A 26,955-nucleotide genomic window follows, 5' to 3' on the forward strand; every position below is an offset into this window, starting at 1 on the left:
CAAACAAACAGGTCTTTAATCACTGCTTGCCCAATGAAAAAATGACTGAATGAATGATAAATATTGTGTTGAATGGTAGTAAAGAAGATAAAAACACTTACGCAACTCCTTATCTCTCCTATTGATCTCCTACTGTTTAAATGAAGGAACTCTGCATAAACATGATGTCTCTTTTCAACCCTTGTATATCCATATGCTTAAGTGCACTTTTACTCACAGAGTCCTCCTTATTATGTAAGGTGCTGGATGTTGGAGGAGATAGAGGGATGAATCTGTTTTAAGGACTTAAAGCCTAGAGAAACAGATGAACACCAAGTAGCTATAATACAAGGTCAGATATAGTCAGTGCCATGAACAGGAGATCTTACGTAATTTTGTTAAGGTCTGACTTTTACAATACGAGTCCTACATACTATACTCAAGCCATCAGAAACATTACTGCTATGTACAGGAAATGGCCCCATCCTAGAGAAGGTGTAATCCAAGGACATCAGGGGCCAAAACTCGAACTCTATACTGTAAGTCAGAGTCCTCTGGAGAGCCTAAGGTGGTTTCTCTATTTTCATCAGAGGTGTGGTCTTTTCCTTTTGTGTCAAGAATTTGAGATTTCACAGAGGGGACAGGAGGCCCCCCCCCCCCGCCCCAAATAGTCCTGGAATCCCGATCTGGATTGAAGGGGCCTTATAGCATCCTTAGGTGCGCTAACTAACATAACCAGATACGTGTTGGTAAAACCAGGTGACGGAAAACTGGTTGGGGAGCTGGATGGGGAAAAGACTAACTCAGTGCCTGTGAAGAAATTGTAGGGATTGAAAAGGAGGTAATGTTTTCCACCAAAGGGTATCCAGTTGGAGACTGGTCTGAGCTGGCTCTTGTTTTATAACCTCTCGACACATGTGTGTAGTCAAGGCTGAATTTAAAACCTATACCGTGAACCTTAGGAAAATAAACCACATTAAACAAGCACAAATTGAAAATATTACACAAGAGATTTCACAGGAAATTGGTCCAAATTTAGCCTCACTCTTTATGTATTTAAGCCTCTTATTCGTCACTTAGAACTTTATATCGGGGATTTTAATATGAGTCTGCTCTCCCCTCTAACCCCCTCCCCAATGCACCTCCACAATGGCCTGCTTAGTTTTTACAAAACTGATTTTTTTAACTCCCAAAGAATCCTGCTACCTTTGGCCTGTTCTTTCAGTGCTCATTAACACATGGCCCAAAACAGTACGCTGATGACACACAGTACCAATGGTTAAGTCAGGCTGAACATATACCTAAAAAATCCACTATAGGACCAAGGCCAGTTTTATTTCTCCCTTCCAAGTCTGTGACTTGTGCAAGAAGTGTTCTGTGTTGACAGACTCAGACACTGACTTTCCTTAAAAGATGGCAGCAATCATGACAAATGTCATCAGCGGCAAACCATCTCAGGTCTTTCAGTCTCGTCAAGAATTCTCTCACACTGCTTTCCTTTCTCCCATACGTTTTCTTGTTTTTAAATTTGTTGTATTTTCTGCAAGGCCCCTCAAATCCTTTTTTTTTTTTTGAATAAAGCCAAATATAGATAAATAAGTGAATTTCCAGACCCCTATGAATTTAACAATCCACCTTTTCCCAATAAAATTTGAGGTGATCTTATCATCAGGGCTGGTCAAACAGCCAGAGGCTCACTGCCAGAAGCAATGGCTGGACCACTCTGTCCACTTCAGGTCTGGTCTTCTACCATCAGGAATGCCCCGTGGGGTGCTCCTGCCAGGCACTCTAGACGGAAGCCCTTTTGCGCCAGGTGGGAAAAGCAATGCCAAACCAGAAGGCACTTTTGTGGGATGGACAAATATGCCCGGGGGCCACGTTGGGGTGTCCCGTTCTTTCCCACTTGCTGTTCCCAGCCAGAAGGTGATTATGACTGAAGTTGGCTTACGGACCACTTTTTCAAAGACTGCTGAAATCAAAACTTATTTTGTATGTAGACTGGAATTTTTTTTTTTTAGTCATTTCAAAGTCTGAGATCCATGATGGCTCCCACTTCTCTTTATCATGCCAAAGGAAAATGCCTGCCTGGTGAATGTGATTCGATTATCCTGATCGTGCTTCTTCACCCTTATCGTTTTCTAACTTCTTAGGAGGCCAGAAAAAACTATGAAAGGACAGAAAAAGCCATGGGAAGGGTTCAACCTAAGATCTCAGCCTGGGAGAAGCGAGGTCTTGTCACAGGGCAGGCAGGGACAATTAGCCTGTTGCTTTTACTGGGATGAACTGCAGGACTTTTCTTTGCGGTTACGATTTATTTTACGAAAATTGTAAGAACATCCTGGATCCCTCCCAGGGTTCTGGGCTGTTCTGGGCTGCTCTGGGGAACTCTGCTTCCTCCTCTCTGCGCCTGCCGTACAGCCACCAAGCTCACCTGTGGGGTTTTCACCGGGACTCGGAGAGGAACATGTGCTTGGAAAACACCCAGCCAGAGCTCTAAGCAGTAGGGATGAAGACCACAAACAGTGCGAGCTTCGGGAGGTGTCACTTCGCATCAGCTCAGTGGTTTGGCCAGGGGAATCGCTTCGGTTTTCTGGTTTATTAAAAACACTAAAGGAATCAAGGTGGCATCGTGATTTGATGAGACCATTAGGAAAAGGAAAACCCTGACTCACTCTGGATCCAAAAACGCGAAGTTCCTAAGTGGTGAGGATTTGAACAAAAAGCTACTAAGGGCAGGGGGAGAAGAGGATGGCCCGTGGGGCGCGGGGGTGGGCAAGAAGAGAGCTCTGTATCTGTTACACTCAGCGGTAAACAGACCTCCGTGATAGGAAATACAGAATGTTCTAACATTCAAAGTGTTCATCTAGTCCCACTTTTACAGGGGTCTGTAGCCTGCAGACCCCTATATCGTGGCAGCTTCACACAGGTACAGGTCTACTGGCCCCTAACACCTTCCCAGTACTAGGGCTCTCGCTCTGGGTGGTCATCTCCTACCCCTCATCACCCAACACAATCCTGGCGGTGGGCTTTATTGGATTTCTCAGAGCGTTAGGTTTCTTGGAGCATATAAACTCCAGGCTTCTTCCTTTAAATCACCCAGAGCCAGAGAAGGAGGCAGAAGGATGCTTCAAAAAGAATTAAGAAAAGTTAACAGATCAAAAGACCAGTGCTGCCACATAAGCTACTTCCTTTTTCAAAAACATGTATTAGGAGAACAGCAGCTCAAACCCCGATCAGTCATGAAAATAAGCACCAGCCTGCAGGCTGGGGGACTGAAAGGAATTAGGCACCATCTAAAGGAAATCTCTTGGTGATTAAGCTCAGTGTCTAAACACACACACACACACACACACACACACACACACACACTCACACAACATCACCCTGGGCTGCCCTTCCTCAGACCAAAAGTCACTGATACCTTTACCCTCAAAGTTCAGAGAGTGTCCTCAGCTGCTAAAAACTAGAAGGCTGAGTCTAAAAGCCCCAATACTCATGTACAGTGCTGATCTTCCACTCATTGCAAATTATGGGGTAGAAAGGCTTAATTAACCAAAAGTGAATCCTTCAGATTCCAGCAGATAACATGAGCAGGGTACGCATGGTGAAAGAAAAACCGCACTCTCCCCGGTCACCTCAAAGTGGATTTCTATGGCAGTGAAGGTTTTCAGCCCAGGTCAAATGCATCCTTAATAACATTCTTCATCAGCAGAGATCAATGGTGGGGCTGCTTGATTTAGAGCACCTTTCTTCATTCTCTGTCCGCACAAATGGAGAACTGGGGGTACCCCACCAAATGGGTCCCAACTCCAAGATTCCAGTTCTCCAGAGTAGTTTTATTTTTATTCTCAGTTAGCACCTTTTCTCTTAATGTTTTTATCTGCACAGCTGGTACAGCTGAATACAAGGAAGATAGAGTGAGAGATTTTTTTTTTTTTTTTTTTTTTTTTTACCACAGTTCTGTTGGCAAGGCAAACAGGTCCATAATTATATGGAGGCACATGTATTGGTTTCCTAAGGCTGTTGTCACAAACCGGGTGATTTAAAAACAACAGAAATTTGTTCCCTCAGAGTTCTGGAGGATAAAACTCTGAAATTGAGGTGTCAGCAGGGTTGGTTCCTTCCAGAGGCTCTGAAGGAGAATGTATTCCATAGCTCCCCTAGCTTCTGGCTGTTGTTGGCAAACCTGGCCTTTCCCTGGTTTGCCAATGCATCATTCCAGTCTCTGCCTCTGCTGTCATGGGGCCTTCTCTCTGCGTCTTCACATGACCTTCTCCTAAGGACACCATTCATTGGGTTTAGGGCCTGCTCTAATCCAGTGTGACCTCATCTTAACTTGATTATATCTGCAAAGATCCTATTTCCATATAAGGTCACATTCAGAGGTAAGGGGGTTAAGACTTCAACACATCTTCTGGGGGGCACAATTCAACTCACAACAACACACATATGGTAGTCCAAGGTAGAAATAACTGAGTCTTGCCTCTGAGACAGGACCTGTCGAGCCTGTGAAGGGAGAAGAAGTCGGGGACTGTCCTACTTGGGATGCCAAGACACAGAGTCCAGGTCGGACTGTGGGTAAGTGAGGCTGAGAAGAGATTAAAAAAAAAAAAAAAAAGTGAAATCCCATGGGGCGCCTGGGTGGCTCAGTCAATCAAGCATTCGACTTTAGCTCAGGTCATGATCTCACCATTCATGGGATCGAGCCCCGCATAGGGATCCCACTTCGAATCCTCTGGCTTCCTCTCTCTCTCTGCCAATCTCTCTCTCTCTCTCTCAAAATAATAGATAAAAATTTTTTAAAAATGATAGTGAAACCCCAGAGAGGGCTCTCTGCAATGGTGAAAGAGAGATGGTCTGCAGATGGAAGGCGGCGGGTGAGGCCCAGGCATCTGGGGCCCTCAGTACATGAACGCTGCCTCTCTGGGTGGCTGGAGGCCTCAGCACCTCAGACCTTGTGATCCCAAGTGTTAATGCATCCCGCTAAAACAGTGATGACTTGAAACAACACAGCTTCCTTTGTTGTTGTTGTTCTACCTTTTCCTGAGAGATTAAAATGTACAAATTCCCATGAAGTCTTCATGTTTTCCTTTTGACAATGTTCTTCCTTCCCAACCAGTTGCTAAAAGTTCTTTCATGTTTTCCTTTTCTCCCGTCACTCCAGAAACCACAGTTTGTTTCCCCGATCTCACGTACTTTCCACAGCAGGGACGGTCTCACCATTTCTCCAGGAAACCCGTCTTCATCATGGGGCCTACATAAGGATGTCCCCAAATTCACTCTTTCTCTCCAGAGAGAAAAAGAATCTCCTAATTTGGTAGTTTTCAAACTTCTTTTTTCTCTCTGTAGAAGCCTTTATTCAAAGAAATGATTAGGCAGAAACTCAACAAGGTGAAAAAATGCGGAGCTTCTCTGGGTGAAGGGGTACCTGGGAGAGGGGGTGCCTGTTCCCCTGGCCAGTCTCCACCTCCCTAACCTTGGCAGCCCTCAAGCAGGCTCTGTAGAGCCCAGTTTAGTGGATTCCGGCTCCTTATGTTCTAATGATTCATCTTCAGAACAAGCATGTAGACATCACATTATAATGTACTGGGGTCTATTTGTTTGTATTTCAAAGTAGGTAGTCAGGTTTTTTAAAGGAAAAATTGATGTGCAGTTTAACTGTTTCCCTGATGTTGTCATATGCCAGACTGTGATGTCACCTCTTCCCCCTTGGGGTCTGCCATCTAATGTGGCTGTAGTTTCTGGCAGTGCATAGCTCTGCTTGGAAGCCCCCCCACCCCAAACTCACCATGCACCCCATTCCAGAACAATTAACAAAACTTGCAAGTGCTTTTCATTGCTTGACTGTAGAAAAGAAACTAAAATTAAGTCAATTAATGGGGAGACGGAGCTCAACAGAAGAAACGTCAGGCCCATCACTATAAAAACCAATGTCACAATGGGACTTTGAAGAACTCCCAGCCTTCCAGAGAAATCCATCATTAAAACATGAGGAATGTGGAATTTCTGTAGAATTACCCTTAAAATAAGCACTTCCTATGGTAAGACTTGGCACAACAGGATCTTTGAATGAGAAAGGTAACAATGGGACTTATATTAAGGACTGACAGAAACAATACACTCCACACAGCTCTGGAAAGACATAGCTCCTTGTGAAGGATGCCACTGAAAATGAACAAATTAAGGCTCCACCTTATTAAACCCCACGCGGATGCAGGGCATTTCTGTGGCCTTTCCCTCTCTTAAATCCCTAAAACAAATGACAAGTCAGGAGATTCTATACTTGCAAGAAACCTTACCTGAAGACAAGCTTTACTACCACAGGGAAAGTGCCAGATTTCTTTTTCTTTAAAGTACTACTTTGTCACCTTTTATGAAAACCCAGACAGCAATGCTCCTTTGTAATACTTCCCCTCTAAATAGTTTTCCTACATATAATGTCCAGGATCACAAATCTCTGGAAACCACTACAGTGAAACTTGCACTTGCTTCTTATTCACACAGGGGCGTTCACCCAAGGAACCCAGTTAATGACATGAACTAATAGAAGTAACTATTCAGTGGCTGGTGGGGCGGGGGGCAGGTCCTGTCACTCACCCCATTGGAGACAAAATCGGGAGAAGGTGTGTACCCAGCTGCTTCCATTCCTGACCTACTAACAGGGGTTATCACGCAGATATGGTGTCTCCATCATGCCTAGCCAGGTCACCCTGGTCTTCCCTGACACTGCCTAGCAATCTTGGTTGGCTTTGGGATGGAGGACAGACTGGATATCTATGGAAACAAACCTGACGTTCACTCAGTTGTGTGGAGTCTGACGTGTCAAACGGAAGCTATTGTGGATTTTCTTCTTCTTCTGATTCAGCAGATTTTAGAAGGCTCTTGAGGGCTCTGAATCAGCAGCTTTTACTGCAAATATCCACGGTGAGAGGAAGAGGTTAAGGGGAAGGGACAGATACCTCACTTGTGAGGGCGTGTGCTGTTCCCTTTAAGTGCCCACAGGCCTGTGACTGGTACAGACGTTGGCAAGGGGCCAGTGAAGTCTTATGGGAAAAATAACGTCTAGAAGGACATCTTGTCATGCTCTTCTTACTTTAGTGACTTGGTGAGCCTTCTGCCAGGCACAGATTCTACTGGGGGCACTCCACTCGCTGAAAATACCTGGCCACACTCTACCTGAGCTCCCCAAGGAGGACGGGAGGGATGCCCATGACACAGGTATTTCCAAATGAAAAGCAAAGGAAACAATACGGAATCTGGAACCTGGAGAGTTTGTGTGCAAGGAGTGAAAACAAATCAGAAAAAAAGCAACAAAATCAAAGTCAAGCTTGTAACTATTCTGCCTCCTAAATAAGCATGCTGCTTTTCCATTGGGTGTCCCTCCTGTTCTTGAACATTTTCTTCTCAGAACCATTTCAAACTCAGCCTCTAGCTGAAGACTCAACTTATTATTTATTTTTCTATTTTTAATTCACGGAACACAGCTGCATGAAGAGAACTCTCATCTCTAGACTTGAGAAAAATCAGGAATTCCGCATTCAATCAAAAAAAAAAAAAGCTTTCTGAGTGCTGGCGCTCATTCATGCTGGTTTTGTATCTGATGAACTTTTCATTAAATATGAAGCTCGATGTGTACGAAACCCAATGAAGTGAACCAAGAGAAGGACGTTGTCCAAACATGTTGAAGCACTTGTGGGTGATTGCTCGGTCCTCTGTGCTCTACAGCTCCTGTGAAAAGCCTGTGTCTCAGGCAGGCTCCAAACTGCCAACTCAATGAAGCAAATAATAATTATTCCTAATGGCAATAATAATTATGGAACGCAGTGGACCCAATACAAGGTTGGGTTGTCTGTGGCTTTGGTAGGGCAGCCAAAGTTTCACACAGTCTTTTTATAAAAATACCTCTCCCTCTGTCCCTGTCGCTCTCTCTCCCTCTCCTCTCTCTCTCTCTCCTTTCTCTCTCTTCTTCTCTCTCTCTCCCCCTCCCTTCCACCCTCCCTCCCTCTGTCTCTCTGTCTCTTTCTTTCCCACACACAAACACAGACACACACACATTTGCCAAAAGAGATCTGGACAAACTCACTCCTCTAGTTTCCTGCAAAGTGCTTGACTACAGAGTTAAATTAAATAAATAGCAGCTATCCACACAATGAGGGGGGATTGGGACATGTCTAGGAATTGACACCACACACACACACACACACACACACACACACATTTATTTTCTTTTTAGTTAAAAGTTTTCAACTTTTTCCAATTCCAAACTTTTAGCCAGAGCCATGGCCAAATGGCTGACATAAGTAATTTGATGTATTCCTCCTTTCTTTCTTTCTAGAGGAAATGGGAAGAAAAGAGTGAGGAAATAAGGGACAGAGAAAGGGGAGAAAGTCAGGATTCTAGATGAGAGCCCTCCCACCTCACTCTACTGTGTATTATAAATTAGAATCTCTGGGTAAATCAAAGCCTTCTTTGGTGAAGCCCCAAGCCCATGATTAGCATCACAACCAATTTTCTCTGAAATATTCGCCCTCCTCCTCATGGGAAGGGAATCACCACCTGAGCTGATTCTCCCTCCCCTACTCTAAGATTTAGCTGTCACCACCCTCCAGGGATGTTAGCATTAGCACCTAAGTATCTCATCCCACATGCCAATGATGTCAAGGTGTCAGAGAAATAAAAAGTGGCTTCTCCTGAAAACATAATCCATCAACCAAATGGTCATTTTCTAGATAGTGAGGAAATTGTTTCCATTTTCTGAAAATTAGGTAAAGGGGCTAATGTGAATCTACATGAAGTTTCTCTTTTTTAATCTTATTATGCTTCTCAGTCACTGTGGCTATTCTCTTTTTTTATGTTTTATTTAAGTAACTTCTATACCTAATGTGGGGCTCAAACTCATGGCCCAAGATCAAGAGTTGCATGTACTAGCACCTGGGCCAGTCAGGCGCCCCTGTGACTATTCTTTAAAAACAGTTCCAATGTACTGGTATAGTTTATTGTCATGTAAGAGGGAGATTATAAGGGATATTCAGGACATCATGAAAAATCATGCTATTTAGAATATACAGAATACACCAAGAAAAATTTTTCAAGGGTTTTGAATAAGGTAACATACATGTCAAACGGGCTAAATTATTTTCCCAGTAGAGCAAAATATTATGAAAAGTAAACACACACACACACACACACACACACAATTTTCATTTGGATATAACTGGATTTGAAATTCCTAGGTCTCCTTTAACAGTATAGCCAGCTTACTCTTGATTATTTTTATTTATTTTTTTAAGATCTTAGTTTTAATGGACGCCTGGGGGCTCAGTCAGTTAAGCGACTGACTAAAACTCTGGTCATGATCTCATAGATCATGGGTACGAGCCCTATGTTGGGCTCTGTGCTGACAGCTCAGAGCCTGGAACCTGCTTCAGATTCTGTGTCTCCTTCTCTCTCTGCCCCTCTCCCACTCTCTCTCTCTCTCTCTCTCAAAAATAAATAAACATTTAAAAAAAGATTTTAAGTAATCTCTACACTCAACATGGGACACAAAGTCACAACTCTGAGATCAAGAGTCATATGCTCCACTGACTGAGCCAGCCAGATGCCCCTATTTTCAAATTCATTCTTCCACTGTTTTAGAGAGGCTATCGTTTGGAACATACATCTATAAAGTTGCATTTTATTTTGTTTAGTTTTGTCGCTGAAAATATAACCTGACTCAGTTTAGGATTATGAAAAGATGTGAAAATAATATATTAGAGGTCAGCTGTGAAGTGCTGTGCATTTGGTTTGTGAATTACCATATCGGAACCAATAGACGATGGGTGTGTGGTTATTGGGGAAGTCATTTCTGGCATTTCAAAGATGTTTGGGGCCATCTGTTCTCTGCAAAGTTTTGCAATCCTGCAAAAGCAACCCAAGCACATGTCGGCGTGTCTCTACCCCACACTCACAAGGGTCCTATCATTTTACAGACTCTACCAGACTATTCACCAGCCAAAATGCACTTTGCCAAAGGGGGTGAAGCTATAAAACTCCAAATTCTTTTAAACATGTCTGGTACCATTAAGCATGTTTATTACTCTACAGGAATTTTACGTCAATATTTACCAAAAGCACAACATACAAGGCAAATAGATTACTAGATCGCCTACTAAATTTGAACATATCGATTTTATACAATTTCTTCTTTCACAATCCATATCGGCCAAGCAGTGTTGTGGTAGAGTGTTATTATTCATGGTAAAGAAACCAACTTGTTCCTAAGAGCCAGAAGAGGGCACTTATTAGATAATCTAGTTTCATTCTTTCTTTTTATAAGATGGAAAAGTAGGGCCCAGCGAGGTCAAGGGGTCTGTTTAAAGAACTTTTGGGTGGTACAGTCAGAACCACCAGCATGGCTTTCAGTCTCCAGCAATGGCTTTGCATTGTGTCTCAGCGAAACAGAATTTCATCAGGATGTAACTTAAACTTAGTATCAAGGATCCCCTTTATATCCAAAATCCAAGACCAAATTGGATGTTTACTAAAATGTGTTATTCTCGGGGTACCTGGGTGGCTCGGTTGGTTAAGCATCTGACTTCAGCTCAGGTCATGATCTCACTGTTTGTGAGTTTGAGCCCCGCATCAAGCTCTGTGCTGACAGCTCAGAGACTGGGGCCTACTTTGGATTCTGTGTCTCCTTCTCTCTCTGCCCATCTCCCACTTGTGCTCTGTCTCTGTCTCTCAAAAATAAACAAATGTAAAATTAAAATAAAATAAAATAAAAATGTGTTATTCGCATTGTACCAAAGGTAAATGCTCATAGAATTTGTATAATCTTTAACCAAATCCACATTAGAAAAGCTATAAAAAATGATGGCACAGATAATCCATATGATCTAATAAGGATTGAAATATTATTATTGAAAAATACATATGACAGAACCTATTGAATCATTTATCTTTTGAATTCCAAGATGACCAATTACATATATACATGATACATGCAATGGGTACCATGGACTATCTGCAAATTCCTAGAACAGTCGTCTCTTAACTCACAAAATCCCGGCCAACCAGTTCAGATGACTGAGTTATTCTCACTTTATGAGATATATAGTACTTAAGACTATGAAAGCTACAAGTGATCAGAAAACCCCAGTGAAACACTGCCATGTTATTTGGACATGCTCAGTCTTCAAAAGAGTGAAGTGTCCTCCCAGTTACAAAGGACCAGATCTGTTTTATCAGGTTCATTTATCCTAGTGGGCTTGCCTCACAGAGCACTGCACACACTAATCACTTCTCCATGTTAATACCCCTTTTGGCATTCACCAAGGAATGATTACACTTAGTCCTGGGACTCTCTTTAAACACCATGCCAGGAGCCACGTAAACCTACGGTGATGAGCCAGTGAGGCACCCACGTTGCTGGTCCTGAAAACAGGAAATACTGAGCCAATGTAGAAACAATTCTACAATCCCCATGTAGAAACTATGACAAATACAGAATGGTACAGTTAACTATTGCATTGTGTATTATGGGAAACATATATCCTCAACCCCCAATGTCTATAGTTACTTGGCACTGTATCCATGGCTTATTCTAGGAAGACACTAAATATTGATGGAAGCTAAACCCCTATGTTTCAAATCTTTCACAAAGTAAACCCCAAAATGGTAATAATGCCAGAAAAGAAGATGGTGGACAGCATTTTCCAAAAGAGCTGCTTCTGGCAAAAATCATTGTCCCAGTTTCTTGTATCAGACTTGTTTTAGATCTTTCACTATTATGCTGTTGCCTATGTGTTTTTCTTGTTAGATCTCCGACAGGGAGATACTTTGAGCAAAGTGACAATAAAAGAACAATTGATTGATAAGATTAGTGCAGAGGAGCAAACTACACAAAGCCATGCATCTAGCACTGTTCCTCCAAAGAACATGCTCTGCCAGGTTGTTTTCAAAATTAAACTTGTTATGAAAATCACTACTTTTGTTTTCGTGCTGAATAGGACTCTGAGGGTTTTCTAGTGATACCTCCCTGTTTTACAGGCAACAAAACCAAAACTCAGGGAAGTCAAGTTCATTTAGACCCATGGAACAGTGCAGTGTAGGTGGCCTTGCTTCGAGTTCTGGCTCTTGCCATTATTAGTATGACTTGGGGCAAGTCACGTGATCTCTGAACCTCATTCACTCTAATGTAAATGGGTATGTTGATTCCCATGGAACAGAATTATAAATTTATAGTTATTCACCTAGGAGTTGACTCTGGAAATCCGACCTCTCGGCCTTCATATGTTGGGACCCCTCTGTTTGTCTGCACTGGCCTTCTCTTCCCAAGCCCTATTCTGTTCTCATCCCCTGTAGTACCTGAACACATCTGGGAACACATCATCTGGAGCTCTTACCAAATTCAGCGCTCTTGAAAGAAAACAAACCAAGAGAGAAAATAAATTTGAGACAGAGAAAGAAGCACTGAATGGGAATTTTGTTGCTGGACTGACTTGTAATTAGCTGGTTAACTTTTCGTATATAGATGAAAGAACTGAGGCCCAAGGAAGTTGAGCACTTGGACAAAGTTGAAAACTTTTAAATGGCAAAGCCTGGACTATCCTAAACCTATGATCTCTGAACTCATGGCCAATACTTTTACAATACTTTTGCATCTCTTCTGACCCAACATAGTTTAGCTCTGTGCAAACCCTTGTTCTCCGGGCATATCTTTTCAATATGCTGTAGAAAAGAACAACTGTCTAGATTTACAATGGACACAGAGTGAATGATCCTGGGCTATTTGCTCTAGAAGCGGATCCTCATCTGTACCTATCTGTTTCTAAAAATGGGGTGGGTGGGGGGAGATACACATACAGTGACCTATATGGAAGCTACTGAAACTTTGTGAGCAGGGCTTCTGTTCATAAGATTCAGAAATAAAATCCTCCTCCAAGAGGAGGTCATAGGCAAATTCACCTATCCACAGCAGAAATCAGAAGAAATCTGGAAGCACATGGTTCATCTGATCAAAGGACAGGGGTCTTCCTTCAGACCAAGAAGCCAAACACAGAGCAACCAAATGGCTGAAGAAAGAGCAGTGACTCTCTGTAGTGACTTTGGTCTTCTTACAAATGGGGAAATTTGGGTAGATGCCCCAGGTACAGAACAACTCTGCTTGTATGTGTTCAAAACAGTCTCTGATACCCTATATATCTCCCCTGCAGGATTGGAGCAGCTGCTGGCAACCTGGTGTGTCTACCTCTGCCCTTGACCACCCTGAAAAGCACAGAAGCTTTTCACAATGGATTTTCCCAAATGGCCAGACAAAGCTAATGCATCTGCACAGCACTGGGATTGCTATGCATAGGAGTATAGGGAAAGCATGTTTGGAGTCCAACAGACCTCCACTCAAAACTCAGCTCATCTCTCTGGCTGAATGAACAATGTTGGACATGTTATTTCTCTTCTTTGAGCAATGAAACTGGAGTAAATACTGTCTGCCTCCTGAGCTCTTAGACAACATAGGAAACAACATGCGATGCTAGATCAGGGTCTGGCATATAGAAGATGTTGGATAAATGTCAACTTCCTTCTTTGTCTTCATTATCAATGGAGGGCTTTTCTAACAAAAAGCTTGACCCATTGAGGAGTGACCTCCAAGTTTCTCTCCCAATTAGGCTAGCTGTTTATGGACTCAATATTTGTATACTTCCCAAATTCATATGTTGAATCCCTCACTCCCCATGTGATAGTATTAGGAGGTGGGGACTTGGGAAATAATTGGGTTTAGACGGGGTCTAAGGGGAGGAATCCCCATAATGGGATTAGTGTCCTCATAAGAAGAAATACCAGAATTTACTAATGTCCCTCACCCCTACCCTGCCAAGCACAAAGAAGTAGTCAGGTGAGCGCACACCAAAATGGCAGTTGTTCATAAGACAGGAAAAGGGTCCTCACTGAGAACCAAACCTCTGACCAAGGGTCCTTGACCTTGTATTTTCATGGCCCCAGAAATGCGAGAAATGAATGTCTGCTATTTAAGCCACTGGGTCTGTGGTATTTTCTTAAGGGATGAAGATACCAGCCTTGCCATGTTCCGGGTGAGGAGCTGAAGCACCAAGGCACACAAAGCCTGCCTGAGGAATCCAAGGCAAGAGCCAGATTCCAAGACAAGAGCAGAGCTATTTTTCCACTTCTTGGAATACACAGCCATGTGCTCTGGTGCGCTGGCTCTGCCCCCTTCATCTGGCCACAATACCATGTGGTATTACAACTTCTGAATGTTAAGAAACCTTATATTTCCTCAAGTATCAGTACTTAATTTTTCGTTCCACACATAAAACTCTGTGAGTGGAAGGCTGCCGGCCCCCTTGTCAGAGGTAATTTCTCAAGGCTCTGCATGGGATTTAACGGGAGCCATATGGTTAAGTCCGTCAACCCTCCCAGAAAGCATCCCCCTGAAGGGCCCTCATAAATGTTCTCAGGGCTGTGAAAGATCCAGCAACTTTCTAACAATAAAGCAATGTTCATAGCCATGATACTCGGAAAAACACAAAGCAGGAAGTAATGGCTTCTATTCTGAAGCACTCAAAGGGGTCTTCAAGCTATCCGGGCAAAGGGCTGTGGGTGTTGCCTCCAGCAGCAAGAAGGCTGGCCTGGATGTCACTAGCATTAGCCTGTGGTGGGCAGTGATGGTCTTATTACTCATGCTTAGTTTGGTTTGTGGCATTAAAGAAAACTCTTAATAGTGGTTTTACAAACCTACGCATGTATAGAGCAAGAACACTCCTAGATTGTAAGCTGCTTTATTTTTTTAAAATTTTGTATGTCTTTATTTTATTTTGAGAGACAGAGATAGAGAGCGAGTGGGTGAGGGGCAGAGAGAGAGGGAGACACAAGATCTGAAGCAGGCTCCAGGCTCTGAGCTGTCAGCACAGAGTCAGAAGCAGGGCTCGAACCCATGGACTCTGAGATCACGACCTGAACTGACTAAGCCACCCAAGGCTCCCCTAAGCTGCTCTGTTTTTTTATGTCTTCTTTAAATGTTGCTTTTCTATGACAGCATCATTAACTGACATCTCTCCCTTAATTTCTGAGCAACAATGACACAAAAATCCTCAAATCAATTTACCACTCCAATCTGAATGGACACCTCAAACAGCAACACCAACTCATAAAGCCGCATGACTCTGGTAGAAAAGGTAGCATGCTTTTGACACCAACACGTCCTGAAGCAGAACAAGCTTTACTACTACTACTACTACTACTACTACCACTATTACGATTACTATTTTCCTTGGTGATGTCAAGGACCAAGTATTAGCTATACCTAATACTCTGGATGATATAGAGTGTCAGGGATTGCAAACAAAAAAGAAGCCCAGAAAGGACAAGAGGAGGTACAATTAATGATGAGCATTGGCCTCTCCTTATTTTTACATGAAACAAGGTTTGCTTCTATAGCATCTTATGTAAATTGCTGGCTAAGTATTAAATCTATGCTGCCCGGCTGCACCCCATGCAAATAGGGTTTATGACCAAATAGCTAACATTGTTACACATCACATGGACATTGCTGTGCCGGGATTAAAAGTGGTATAAAATCAAGGAGGAATTTCATACATAAATGGCTTCATATATGTATGCTGTTGACCAGCATTTTCACGTTTCCTGACCTCTTAACCAGAATATTCCACAACGGGCAACACATCTTTTGTTCAAATATGAGCTTTGGTAACAACATTCATATATTTTGATGTTAGGTATAGAACACTTCTATATTGTCAACTTTTAAAATCAAGTACTTTTCACCGATAATCTAACAAGCTCATGTATTTGCCCAAATCCCTACAGAGCATTAAGTTTGGAGAACATTTTGAATACACAAAGAATACAGGAAGAAAATGTGTGGAGTAGAGTGGCAGTGTCACCCATGACCTGTCAGAATCCTGTACTGATGTCCATTCTTGGAGAACTCCACATTCCATATTATCTTCACTACTCTCCTAAGGAATTGCTAAGCATGAATTACCTGCTCACACTTACACCATAAAGAGAAATAGACTTCTTTAGGAAAGCTGGGATCCATTAAGATTATAGCCACCTCCTCAACTGCTTATTGGCTCCCACAAAAGTATCTCATGCAAAGAGAGACAGAGAGAGTCAAAAAGAGAGAGTAAGAGACAGAGAAAGGGAATTTACACGACCACTACATGCTCATCTACCATTTTTCCCAGGTTCTGCTGACTTAATCCTGAATTAATGAGCCTGTTACATGATATCTAATAAAAATGACTGCAATAGAGATACTGCTTGGAATCTGCCACGTATTTGGTCCAAGGCTGAATCGATTTCATCTATATTTAACACATGCTTGTTTTCTGTCTCACTTGTCTCCCCCACAGCCCATGGCTCAACTCGCTTTTTTTTTTTTTTTTCCATCTGGAAAACTTATCTCCTAAAATGCTACCATCAATCAGCCAAAGACACTCTTCCTGACAGAGCGTCTGCCAGTCTGACTAAGCACAAGTAGTCACTAGTTTGGGGATGCCTCCCACACTCTCTGGCACCGTGTGTTTTTCTAGCCTGCCTAACCACACGAGTCCAATTTGGGATATTTATACTTACCTCCAGTTTCTATTGGGATAACAACGTTACTTTGACAGAACTGGGCATAGGGCATGGTGTGTGTGTGTGGGGGGGTGACATGGGGTGGCACGGAAGTTGCCTGTGTTGCTTATCTACCCACTTTTAAATTGATTTCTTTGGATGTTTGCATTTCCACCCATTTTTGTCTAAATTGGTTCAGTGCCTGCTCAAAAAAACTATGAAAATCAAATGCTTACAAAGACGCATAAACTCTGTCTCCCCAAATCTTCCCTGTTCCCATTTCTAACTCCTTCATTGTTAATATCACTCCCAATACATTCGAGCCTTTACGCTGAAACATGGCATGAAAGAAGGTGCAGAAAAGAAAGCAAAAGTAAGGTTGGCAGTAGAAGCCAAGCACCGGGAGAAGGGAAGGGGGGGCAGGAGACAGGCGGCCCCCTCCCTCTCCCACAAAGTTCCAGTCGTGAACACACCCACTGGCTGCAGCAAAAAAGCACTGTGCGTGGGCACAGGTGGGTCCCAGCCTCCCTGCCTGGATGCCGCTTAAGCACTGAGCCTGAATGAAGACTTTCATTGCTGTTTGCTGTTTTTGTTGGCCGGTAGCCATGGCAAACATTTGCAGGTGGCTTGGCCAGATTTTGACACTTAAATATTTGAGGTTGTGATAAAAATCAGAATATTACTACAATATGGTTCTGTGCAGTCTCAAGGAAAAAAAAAACTATCTGCAATTTCAAATGCTCATTTAAAGACACAGTCTCCAGAGGGAACTCATGTTTTAAAATAAGTACTCATTTCCTCTTTGCTGAGAGAAATAAAAGAGTCAACCATCCCCAAATGTTACCACCTAGAGTTTCATTCTGAATCCACTAGCGAGATGGGTTGGGTTGTTCCTTGCTGAGCCCCCACGGCCATCCGGGCAAGGTTCTGGATGGGTCACATGGAGAAAATGGAAATGACAGGATGTGTGGGTTGGAATCAACATGGTAAGCACGACAGGGAAGGATGTGAAGAAAAGAAACAGCCTCCCTCAAGCCTGGCAATGAGACAGAGTCCTAAAAGTGACAATTACCTCCTAGGATGCCCCAGGAGAGCCATGCAACACCCCAGGATGGGGAGTCAATGAGAAGATGGAGCAGGCTGGGAGGTCACATGTACCAGAGAGACACTCCCACCCGCCCAGGCACAGTGACACAGCCTGGAAATGTCACCCAACTGTACAGCCCGGGGCCAGCTGGGTAAATTATTGACAGAGTCAACACCCATCTTAGAATGTCGTGCTAACCCTTAAAAGACTCACAAAAACCAGCATTGTACAAACAATGGCCGAATGCTAGGGGCCTCTAAGAGCGTAGCTGGGGTAGGGGCAACGGGGGAGGCAGAACTCCAGGGGGGAAGGAATGTTATAAAACTGCTAGTAAACTCCAACACATTTTATGTTTTTTCCCCTTGAAAGAAAAATAAAATAATTATAATTAGCTGGCCTAACTGTGAATTGTCTGCCCAAAGCCAAACCACTAGAGTGAAGGAGTCCCTTGAGATTTTGGATGCCATCTTTAAAGAACCCACTCCACCCTCTTGGTATATTATAGGTTCTTGCTTTAGATGGTGGCAATATTTGCTCCCACAGTCATTTGAAAAGAAAAGAAATATTTAACAGGGATACCAGCTAATTTAGCATTGGCTTCTTCCAACAAAGCCAAGCATTCAAAGGGCCGATTACTATTCCTTTTGGGAAACCAGATGTACCCATGACAAACTCACAAAACCATCACAGCCCACAGGCCACAGCTCTCATTTGTTGAGCTGGCTCTTCACAAATCACAACCCATCTGATAAGTTGAGATATGTAGGAGACAAGGTACCCCTTCTAAAGCATCCTTAGGAGGAATAAACTGGTGGTGTTCCCCATGCTCCCTCTTGACCTGAAATTCCAACAAACATTTAAAACAAAGGGGAAAGCACCTGGCTGGTTCAGTCCATGGAAGATGTTACACTGGATCTTGGGGTGTTAAGTTTGAGCCCCACATTGGGTGTAGAGATTACTTAATAGTAAAATCTTTAAAAAACAAAGGTGGGGGGCAAGACACATTGGCAAATTGCAGGTCAACTGTTTTTTTTAATCACCATATAGACTATCCAGCTGAATATTCACACTAAATTCTGATGCATTTACCAAATACAGCAAGCCCCTTTCCTATTTTAAACAGAGAATTGTGGAAATGTACAGCAAGCAGTTCTCAGCTTCTAACAATATAAATTTATCAGAGCTCTTTGGTTTACATTACTACCTTTTCTTCCTAAGAACTTGACTACTCTTAAATCTTTTATTTCCTCTTCACTCTACTCCTGCAAGCGTGGAAAGAAGACACATATCGTCATCCTGAAGATACGGAAGCAGGCCAGAGACTGTGTATTTCTGAGAAGCTGGCGGGTAATGCCCAGGCTCCTGGTCCTCAGACCAAACTCCAAGTAGGCAGGGGCTAGAGCTGTCATGTGAGACTCAGAAGTGAAAATACTTTCCATCCCATAAACAGAGTGTCTGGGATTCTGATGACACTGACTTTTCTACCAATTTTTCTCAATACCGCATGCAGTACTGTCTTTTCTACATAAGTGAGGGGGAGAGGGCTTGCGTTTTTGGCTTTGTTTACTCCAGGAATGAACCTGGACCAATACAGAAGAAGGAGAGTGCTAATAAAGAGGTATTAACAAGGAAAAGAAGCAAAGAAGAATCATCAGAGGGAAGGAGGACTGGAAATACATGGAGGACACGGGTTGGGCTCAGCAGATCCTAGGAAAAAAGGGACACACTCTGTTGGGGAGGAAGGTGGGCTGGTGAAACCTCCCTCTACCAACCTCAAGCACTTGTACTGAAAGCATGCTCTGCCCTCTGTAACACCCAAGGGTTTTCCACTGTCATCTTGAAGTTCATAAATCTTGTCTGAAGAAACAATGACACCAAATTATTTGCTTTGCCCTGCAAGGTCCAGGATCAAAAGTTTCCACCAAATGGAGACCCCCCCACTTTCTCCCATTAAAAGCTCGGCTCTAAGGGCCAGGTGATATCACACCAGCCAGAAACACCAACTTCTGTCTCATCTAATCTGAGCACCAGACACAAGGAGAAAGTCCAGAACATTCTCTGAGCTCCAGCCAGGACCCAGAGACAACCGAGGAAGTCTCCTTACCCGATCTGGCGGTTGGTGGAAGGTGCCTGTGTGATGACAGAGCTGGACTGGGGCGACGGCATGGCTTGCTGAATCACAACGCTGGTGTCATGGTTGGGCATCCGGGTGCTGCCAAGCTGGTGAGCTCCGGGCCCCGCCATGGCCCCACCAACTGTGTTATGCATCGAAATATTCTGCCCAGAGAAGACAGAGGGGAAGGTCAGAAGAAGTCAATGTTGTATTCTACTCTCAAACTCTCAGAGGACAAAATTGGGAATCTGGTCTTGTCAACTAAATAAAGAGTTATGGCTTCTGGCAAGCCATGGGTCTATCCATCTTGTTATAACTTACAGCTAGGAGCAGATGAAAAATAACTATTTACCCTAAGAGTAACACACATGAGAAAATACCCTGAGATTCACTAATCACTCTGCCGCCTTCCTGATGTAAGGTTTCTATCAGGGACATTTGATGCATATCTTCTCTGACTCGGTGTGATATATATTGCATTTGAAAATGATTCCGTGGTGAATGCACAGCACTATGATTTACTGAAGAGCTGCTCGGCATCCTGCTTTGAATGACATGCACACTAGGTTATTGTTTCTTTTTCAGTCCTATGAGACTAGCCAACCACCTACTTTTTTTTTCCCCAGGAAACTACTACCTTTCCAAATCATAATCTAGGTACTCATGACCCAAGCTCAACAACCTGGAGAGTGAGGATGGATGACTGGAATAGATGACAGGGTGTCTGGAATCCAACGCCAAGAGTCGAAGTTGCAACTTTCTGCTGTACTTCCATAAAATCAATCTCTAACAGTTTTTATGGAATAACGGAATATAGAACAATGACTGCTTGTTCATTTACTTTTTCACTGTCTTTTCCTCTAGAATGAAGAATGTTTGTGTTCATAACTCTCTCTCATGGTACTTGGAACATTGTAGCCACTCAGGTAAACATACATCGCATGAATAAACCAGTGAAGGCAAAAGGCGACATGTGAGTCACTTAAGGGAACTAATAGCATGTGCTTATTTCTGATGATTTCTGATGAATGAAGGTTTCTTTGTTTAAAATTCAAAATTAAGGTAAAATATGCAAGGCAAAGCTGTCTCAAGAGACAGTTCTTAAAAAAAAAAAAGTCACTGGGACAAAGTAAGAGGATTCACACCTGGGCAAAAGTCTTACCAATGTGGTGGAGCTAAAAGGTGAGAACTTCAGAGTTTAGAAAAGAAAGGGAAAGTGCAGGAAAGTAAGTCAGTGGGCCTCTGTAAACAGCTAGGCACAGCTTTTCAGCCTAGAAGGGTAGTGAAATTCGAGAGGTCAGTTGGACAATGGGTTGAGGATGGCAGAAAAGAAATGGTGTGTCACTAGCAATTTACTGGAGGAAAAATATATATCTGTCTGCGCTTTGGGGTTAGCAAAGAAAAAAATAAATGTTACCCAGGAGAACCAGAGTGGTCCTTTGAAGTTCTTCTGCAAAGAACAGGATTTCCTGCACTATGTGTTAAATGATGGTGATAACATATATGGTATTTGGGGTGGTTGTGTCCATCACATTGCACCTTTCCCAGATTTCTGATTTCTAAATCCTGACCACACAGTTTGTCAGCGGTCCAGATGGAAACTGGGCACCTGGCTTAGACTGTGAGCCGACTGTGTTATCGCGGGATCCCAAAGGCATGAACAGTCTGCTATATACACGCGCGGTCCAAAGGCTCCTCTTTTACACTGGAAGGTTTTTCTGACATGGGAAAATATTGTGGTTGGTTAAAGCAAGATGAAAGTAAATGGTGATTTGTGTTGGAGTAGCAGTGCAGAGGTATGCTTGAGTTTTTTTTATAGGATCTAGAGACGTAGAGAAATGAACTGAAATAATAATGAAAATAAAGATAATTGGGTTACTTCTTGTAAAAGTGGACCTTAACAAATATATTTCCTAGTCTTAATGAGGTCTTGATGAAGTCAACAATTAAACATAGTTTTTTCCTCCCTTGTTGGGATCCTCAGAGAGACCCACAATTTTTCGTCTTGCTCACAGTCACCTACTCTGTCAATAATCAGAGGCACAGAAAGATTTCTGGCTCTCTTTTCAGAATTATTTCTATTGTGCTGTACTATCAAAGATTATGAGTGGAGCTGCACAGTATAAAATTCTAACTAATAATCTTTAAATTGCCAAAGAAGAATATAAAATGTATGAACCTTCCTTGGGTTACCCTTGACACGACTTTCCTATCACCCCCATATGTGGTCCCCAAGTACTGCAGAGTCAACCTATGCATCTTTCATCTATTTCTATCCTTCCATCTCTCCTCCTGCCAACCTACACCCAACCACCTTCTTCTCCTTTCTTAGACTAGACAGTGGCCTTCTAACTGGTCTGTCACTCACTTTGCCTTACCTTTCTCCTTTTGCCCATATACAGTCACAGTGATCGTTTTTTAAGTTTGTTTGTTTGTATGTTTATTTATTTATAGTATGCGTGTGCAAGTGGAGGGAGGAGAGAAAGAATCCCAAGCAAGCCATGCACTGTGAGCATAGAGGCAGACTACGGGAGGGTACACACGATGCAGGCCTAGATTTCCTGAGCTGTGAGATCGTGACCTGAGCTGAAATCAAGAGTCAGAGGCTTAACCAACTGAGCCACCCAGGCACCAGGCATGGTGATCTTTTCAAACAAACAACACTGATCACGGCACACAATTCTCTCTACCCAACTGCACTGCCCCACCTCCAACCACCACCCCACAAGCTTCTTAGATGGCTTCCATGGTTCAAAAGACATTGACAGCACTCTTTCTGTCATCTCCAAAGCCTGTAGGTGACCCTTCCTGCCTCCCAGCTCATCTCACACTACTCTCACTCTTGCTTTCTGTTCTTCACTCCACCTACTGGCATGTTCCTGTCCTCATACTGCCCATGCTCCATTTCAGCACAGGGCCTTGGGATGTTATTTTCTGCTACCTGTGCCCTTCCCCTGACTCCACCTTCAAATCCCAGATTAAGCATCATGTGAGGAAGACTTCTCCGACCTCTTCTCTCCTCCTCTCCTCTTCTTTGGAGTGCTTTTTACAAGCTCATAATTGTTTTATTTGATTAAAATATTTCTTCCTTGAGGACATAAGTGCAATGTGAGAAGAGACTAAATCTGACTTTACTCCCCATTAACTCTAGATCAATGCCTGGAATATAATAAGTGCTCAATAAACACTGAATGAGTGAGTGAATATAAAATGACGTTCCTAAAATATTCAGTATGAGGAAGTCTTTTATTCCCTGGCCAATTTTTGAGAGTGCTAACTTTTTGTCCATTTACCTTAAGATCTCAGAACATGTTTTCTGGTAGTAGCATTTTAGATATTAAGGTACTTGTTCAATCATGGACTAGAGAAATAGAAAAGACCAGCATTAAGAAGAAAGCCATAAACATGGGATGTACACAAGAAAGAAAGCTTTTCATAAAATATTAAATGAGCTCTTGGAGGAAGATGCCAAAAGGTGAGTTCTGAATCTTTGAGCACTTTGGCTCAAAGGATGGTAACAACCATTCTTTATCTCCACGATTAAAACTAGGAAAATCTGATCTGTGCTGCAGCACAAAGAAAATGGTATATTCAGAAGGGAACGTGTTAAATGAAAGAAAGAACTACTTCTTTAATGAGAATCATTAAAAAGAATTTTAAGGGACACCTGGGTGGCTCAGTCAGTTGAGCATCCAACTTCAGCTCAGGTCATGATCTCATGGTTTGTGAATCTGAGCCCCGCATCAGGCTCCCTGCTGTCAGCGTGAGGCCTGCTTCAGATCCTCTGTTCCCCTCTCTCTCTGCCCCTTCCCCACACTCTCTGTCTTTCTCAAAAAATAAAGATAAATAATTAAAAATAAAGAATTTTTAAAACTATCCAGGAATATAGCTCACACCTTCTCCCACCAACATTTAAAACATCTCTTTGTCTCTGTGACCCCAACCAGAGATGGAAAAGGCTCCCAAGAGTTATAGTCTAATTCTTCAATAATCTCCGTTCTCCACCACACATGAAATCTGCAAATTCTCCACACTCCTTCCCCCAGATCCTGAGAGTAATTTCAAAACGTTTTGGAAAAATAAACAATTAGGCAAGCATTATCATTTCACATTAAGAGATGATTTTTTTTCCCTTTAAGCATTACATAGTAAGTCAAACATGAAATTATTTTCTGAGTTCACATTTTCCCAATTATGGGTTCAAAACCTGTCTTCATTGATAAAAGAATGGCATTTTACCTCTGGATAAATTAAATATCCAATTTCAAAAACACGGGTGACTACATCTTGCTGAGTTACTTTCACTAGTATAGGCGCATAGATTTGGAGCTGGGAAACAGTGTCACACCAAACCAGTGGATGGGTGTCAATATGCATGGAACAATCAGAGGTGTTCCTCGAGGCTCAGCCTTTGGCCTTTTCTTGTTCAACATTTTTATCAACAGCTTGGATGAAGATGTAAAAATTGTGCTTGTCAAATCTGCAGTTGACACAGTGGTGGGAGGCATAGCTTATGTTCTGGGTAGTAGAATCAGGTTTTACTTGAGCCAACTGTGTGATCTGGCCTCCAAAAATGCTAACATAAATCTAGGTTGCTGTAGAAGTGCAATGTCCAGATCAAGGGAAGTAATTACTCTGCTGTTGAGCACGCTGAACTGACCACATTTGGCCACCACATTTTAAGGGGGAAATTGACAAATAGGAGGGAATGAAAGCAATGAAGGCATCCAAAATGCATCACAGGAAGAACTGTAGAAGAATCAGGGGATATTTAGTCTGAAGAAGAAAAGATTTAGAGGGTCATGCTAACTGCCTTCAAATATTTGTGGGATTAGATACAGTCTATATTACTCCAGAGGGCATATTTAAAACAAAAAGGGATCATGTTGATAAAAGCCAATGATGACTACAATTTGAGTTCTTATTTTGAAACAAACACTATGCTAGATGCTTTATAAACTGCACTTCTAACCCTCACAATGACACTACAGGGTCAGCATTATTGTCCTCACTTTAAAATGATAAAAAGAGGGGCACCTGGGTGGCTCAGTTGGTTAAGCATCTGACTTCAGCTTGGGTCATGATCTCACAGTTCATGAGTTTGAGCCCTGCATCGGGCTCTGTGCTGACAGCTCAGAGCCTGAAGCCTGCTTTGGATTCTGTGTCTCTTACTCTCTCTGTCCCTCTCCCACTCATGTTCTGTCTCTGTCTCTCAAAAAGATGAACAAATACTTAAAAAAAATTTTTTTAGGGGCGCCTGGGTGGCTCAGTCAGTTGGGTGTCCGACTTCGACTCAGGTCATGATTTCATGGTTTGTGGGTTCAAGCCCTGTGTCGGGCTCCGTGCTGACAGACAGCTCAGAGCCCAGAGCCTGTTTCAGATTCTGTGTTTCCCTCTCTCTCTGACCCTCCCCTGTTCACGCTGTCTCTCTCTCTCTCAGGAATAAATAAAACATTTAAAAAATAAAATAAAATGATAAAAACAGTAAAATTACTCACCATCACTAATACCATGCCATTCCCCTTTAGCCATCCACACTCTTTCTGGACCAACACTCTAAAAATACAAGTTTGATCTTATGTCCAAAAACTAAACAAGCAGCCTTGTAAAGTACTGAGCTTTCTGGCATTGGAGTTAAGCCAGTAGAGACTAGTGGCCCTCTGTCAAAGATATAGAGGATTTTTGCATCAGGAGGGAGAAGGTGCTGCATGACTTTCAAGGTCTTTTCTATTGTTAGGATTCCCTCACTTATGATACATGGTTCATACTTTGGCCCAGTGCTTCCAAATGATTAGTAATATGTGATAATGTTGGAAATACACTGGCTTAGGAGTTAGGAGGTCTATTCTAGTTGAGGCTCTCTACCCCTCCTTGCAGCCATGTAACCTGGATAAATCATCCCACCCCTCTCAGCTCCATAGCCCCATTGCTAAAAGCAGGGGTTGGACTACCTGGTTTCCATAATTATTTCCGGCTCTAATATTCCACAAGTCTCTTTCTATGTTACATTTTTTGAGACATTAAATATCCAAACACACTTTTTAACTCTGATTCATAGGCCTACAAACATTGATTTTTCTCCATAACCATAAGCTTTTGCAGAAATGAGCCTTCCAAAAATTATAGCTTTATGCCAGACCCAAGGGACCATGGTTCAAGAAGTGGATCCAACACAAAGTAAAATTTCTCAAACTTCAAAGATGAAAATTCCACAGACAAATTATTTTCATCTAAATTGCTCACTCCTGGGTTCCAATTTCTCCACATCTTCCTTTAACTTCTTCCCTTCATATCCTTCAACACACCCTGCTTTCCATTCATTTGACTTTTTCCCTTCATATCCTTCAGTGTGCTTTGGTCTCCATTCAGTGTTGTTCTGAGACATAAAGGGTGTGAATGGAATGAGAATCAGGGCATAATGAGTCTTGATTGCATACTCAGTGAGTTTGAGGTAGAGTTGTAATTGTCTTTCTGCATGCATGGGCTTGGAATACAATATGCAGAAAAACAACCCAATGTATATGAATATATGTCCATGTTCTTACAAATACCTATAATTTCAGGGTGTGGTCATGAAGGATGAAGGGCAGTGGACCACAGATGAAAGTAAAAGTTGGAGCATACGGGGAGAACATTGTTGATTCCCATAAGGTCTCAAAATGCTATCTTCAAATCTATATTCCATCCAACTGCCAAGGTGTGGAGACTTTATGGGTTTCTCTATAAAGAGCCAGGGTCATCTCAACACGCATTTACAAGTTGAGTTGTGCAATCTTGGAATTGTCTGCATCTTAATGATGCCCAGGCAGTTATGAAGACTTTCAGAACTTCCCAGATGTAAACATCCATGAATTGCATCCAAAAGATGTCTGAGGCATTCACAGGATAACACAAGTTCTAACCTTCCAGAAGAGACTAAGCTCTCTAGAGGTTTAGGGAGGATTCTAGAAGGTCCCGACTTCTTCTTTCTGATGCTTTCAGGAGCTGGAATACCCGTGTGAGTATTTTTAATTCTACTGAGAGGATAGGCTGCTACATGACAGAAGGGACAGTGAAGTATCAGAGGGGACATGCTGAGGAGGACACCAGGGGCCATGCCAACTGCCTCTCTCTCCATAACATTTTCCTTACTACAGCCACACAGTGAAAGATGAACAACATAAGAAAGAAACCATCTCAGGCAACCTTTGCAGGA

The 26,955-nt window shown here is 42.6% G+C and overlaps 1 protein-coding gene across 5 annotated transcripts in view; it reads right to left on the minus strand.

Moving 5' to 3' along the window:
- Positions 1-26,955, minus strand: part of CREB5 (cAMP responsive element binding protein 5) — a 492,421-nt gene that overhangs the window by 231,936 nt on the left and 233,530 nt on the right. For all 5 annotated transcript variants that reach the window (XM_077775424.1, XM_077775422.1, XM_077775423.1 and 2 more), the window contains one exon: positions 19,752-19,924. In XM_077775424.1, coding sequence (XP_077631550.1) covers positions 19,752-19,924 — 173 coding nt within the window. The remainder of the gene's footprint in view (positions 1-19,751; positions 19,925-26,955) is intronic.

The sequence above is a fragment of the Crocuta crocuta genome, unplaced genomic scaffold, assembly GCF_008692635.1.
Source record: "Crocuta crocuta isolate KB4526 unplaced genomic scaffold, BGI_CrCroc_1.0 scaffold197, whole genome shotgun sequence".
In the NCBI taxonomy this organism is placed as follows: Eukaryota; Metazoa; Chordata; class Mammalia; order Carnivora; family Hyaenidae; genus Crocuta; species Crocuta crocuta.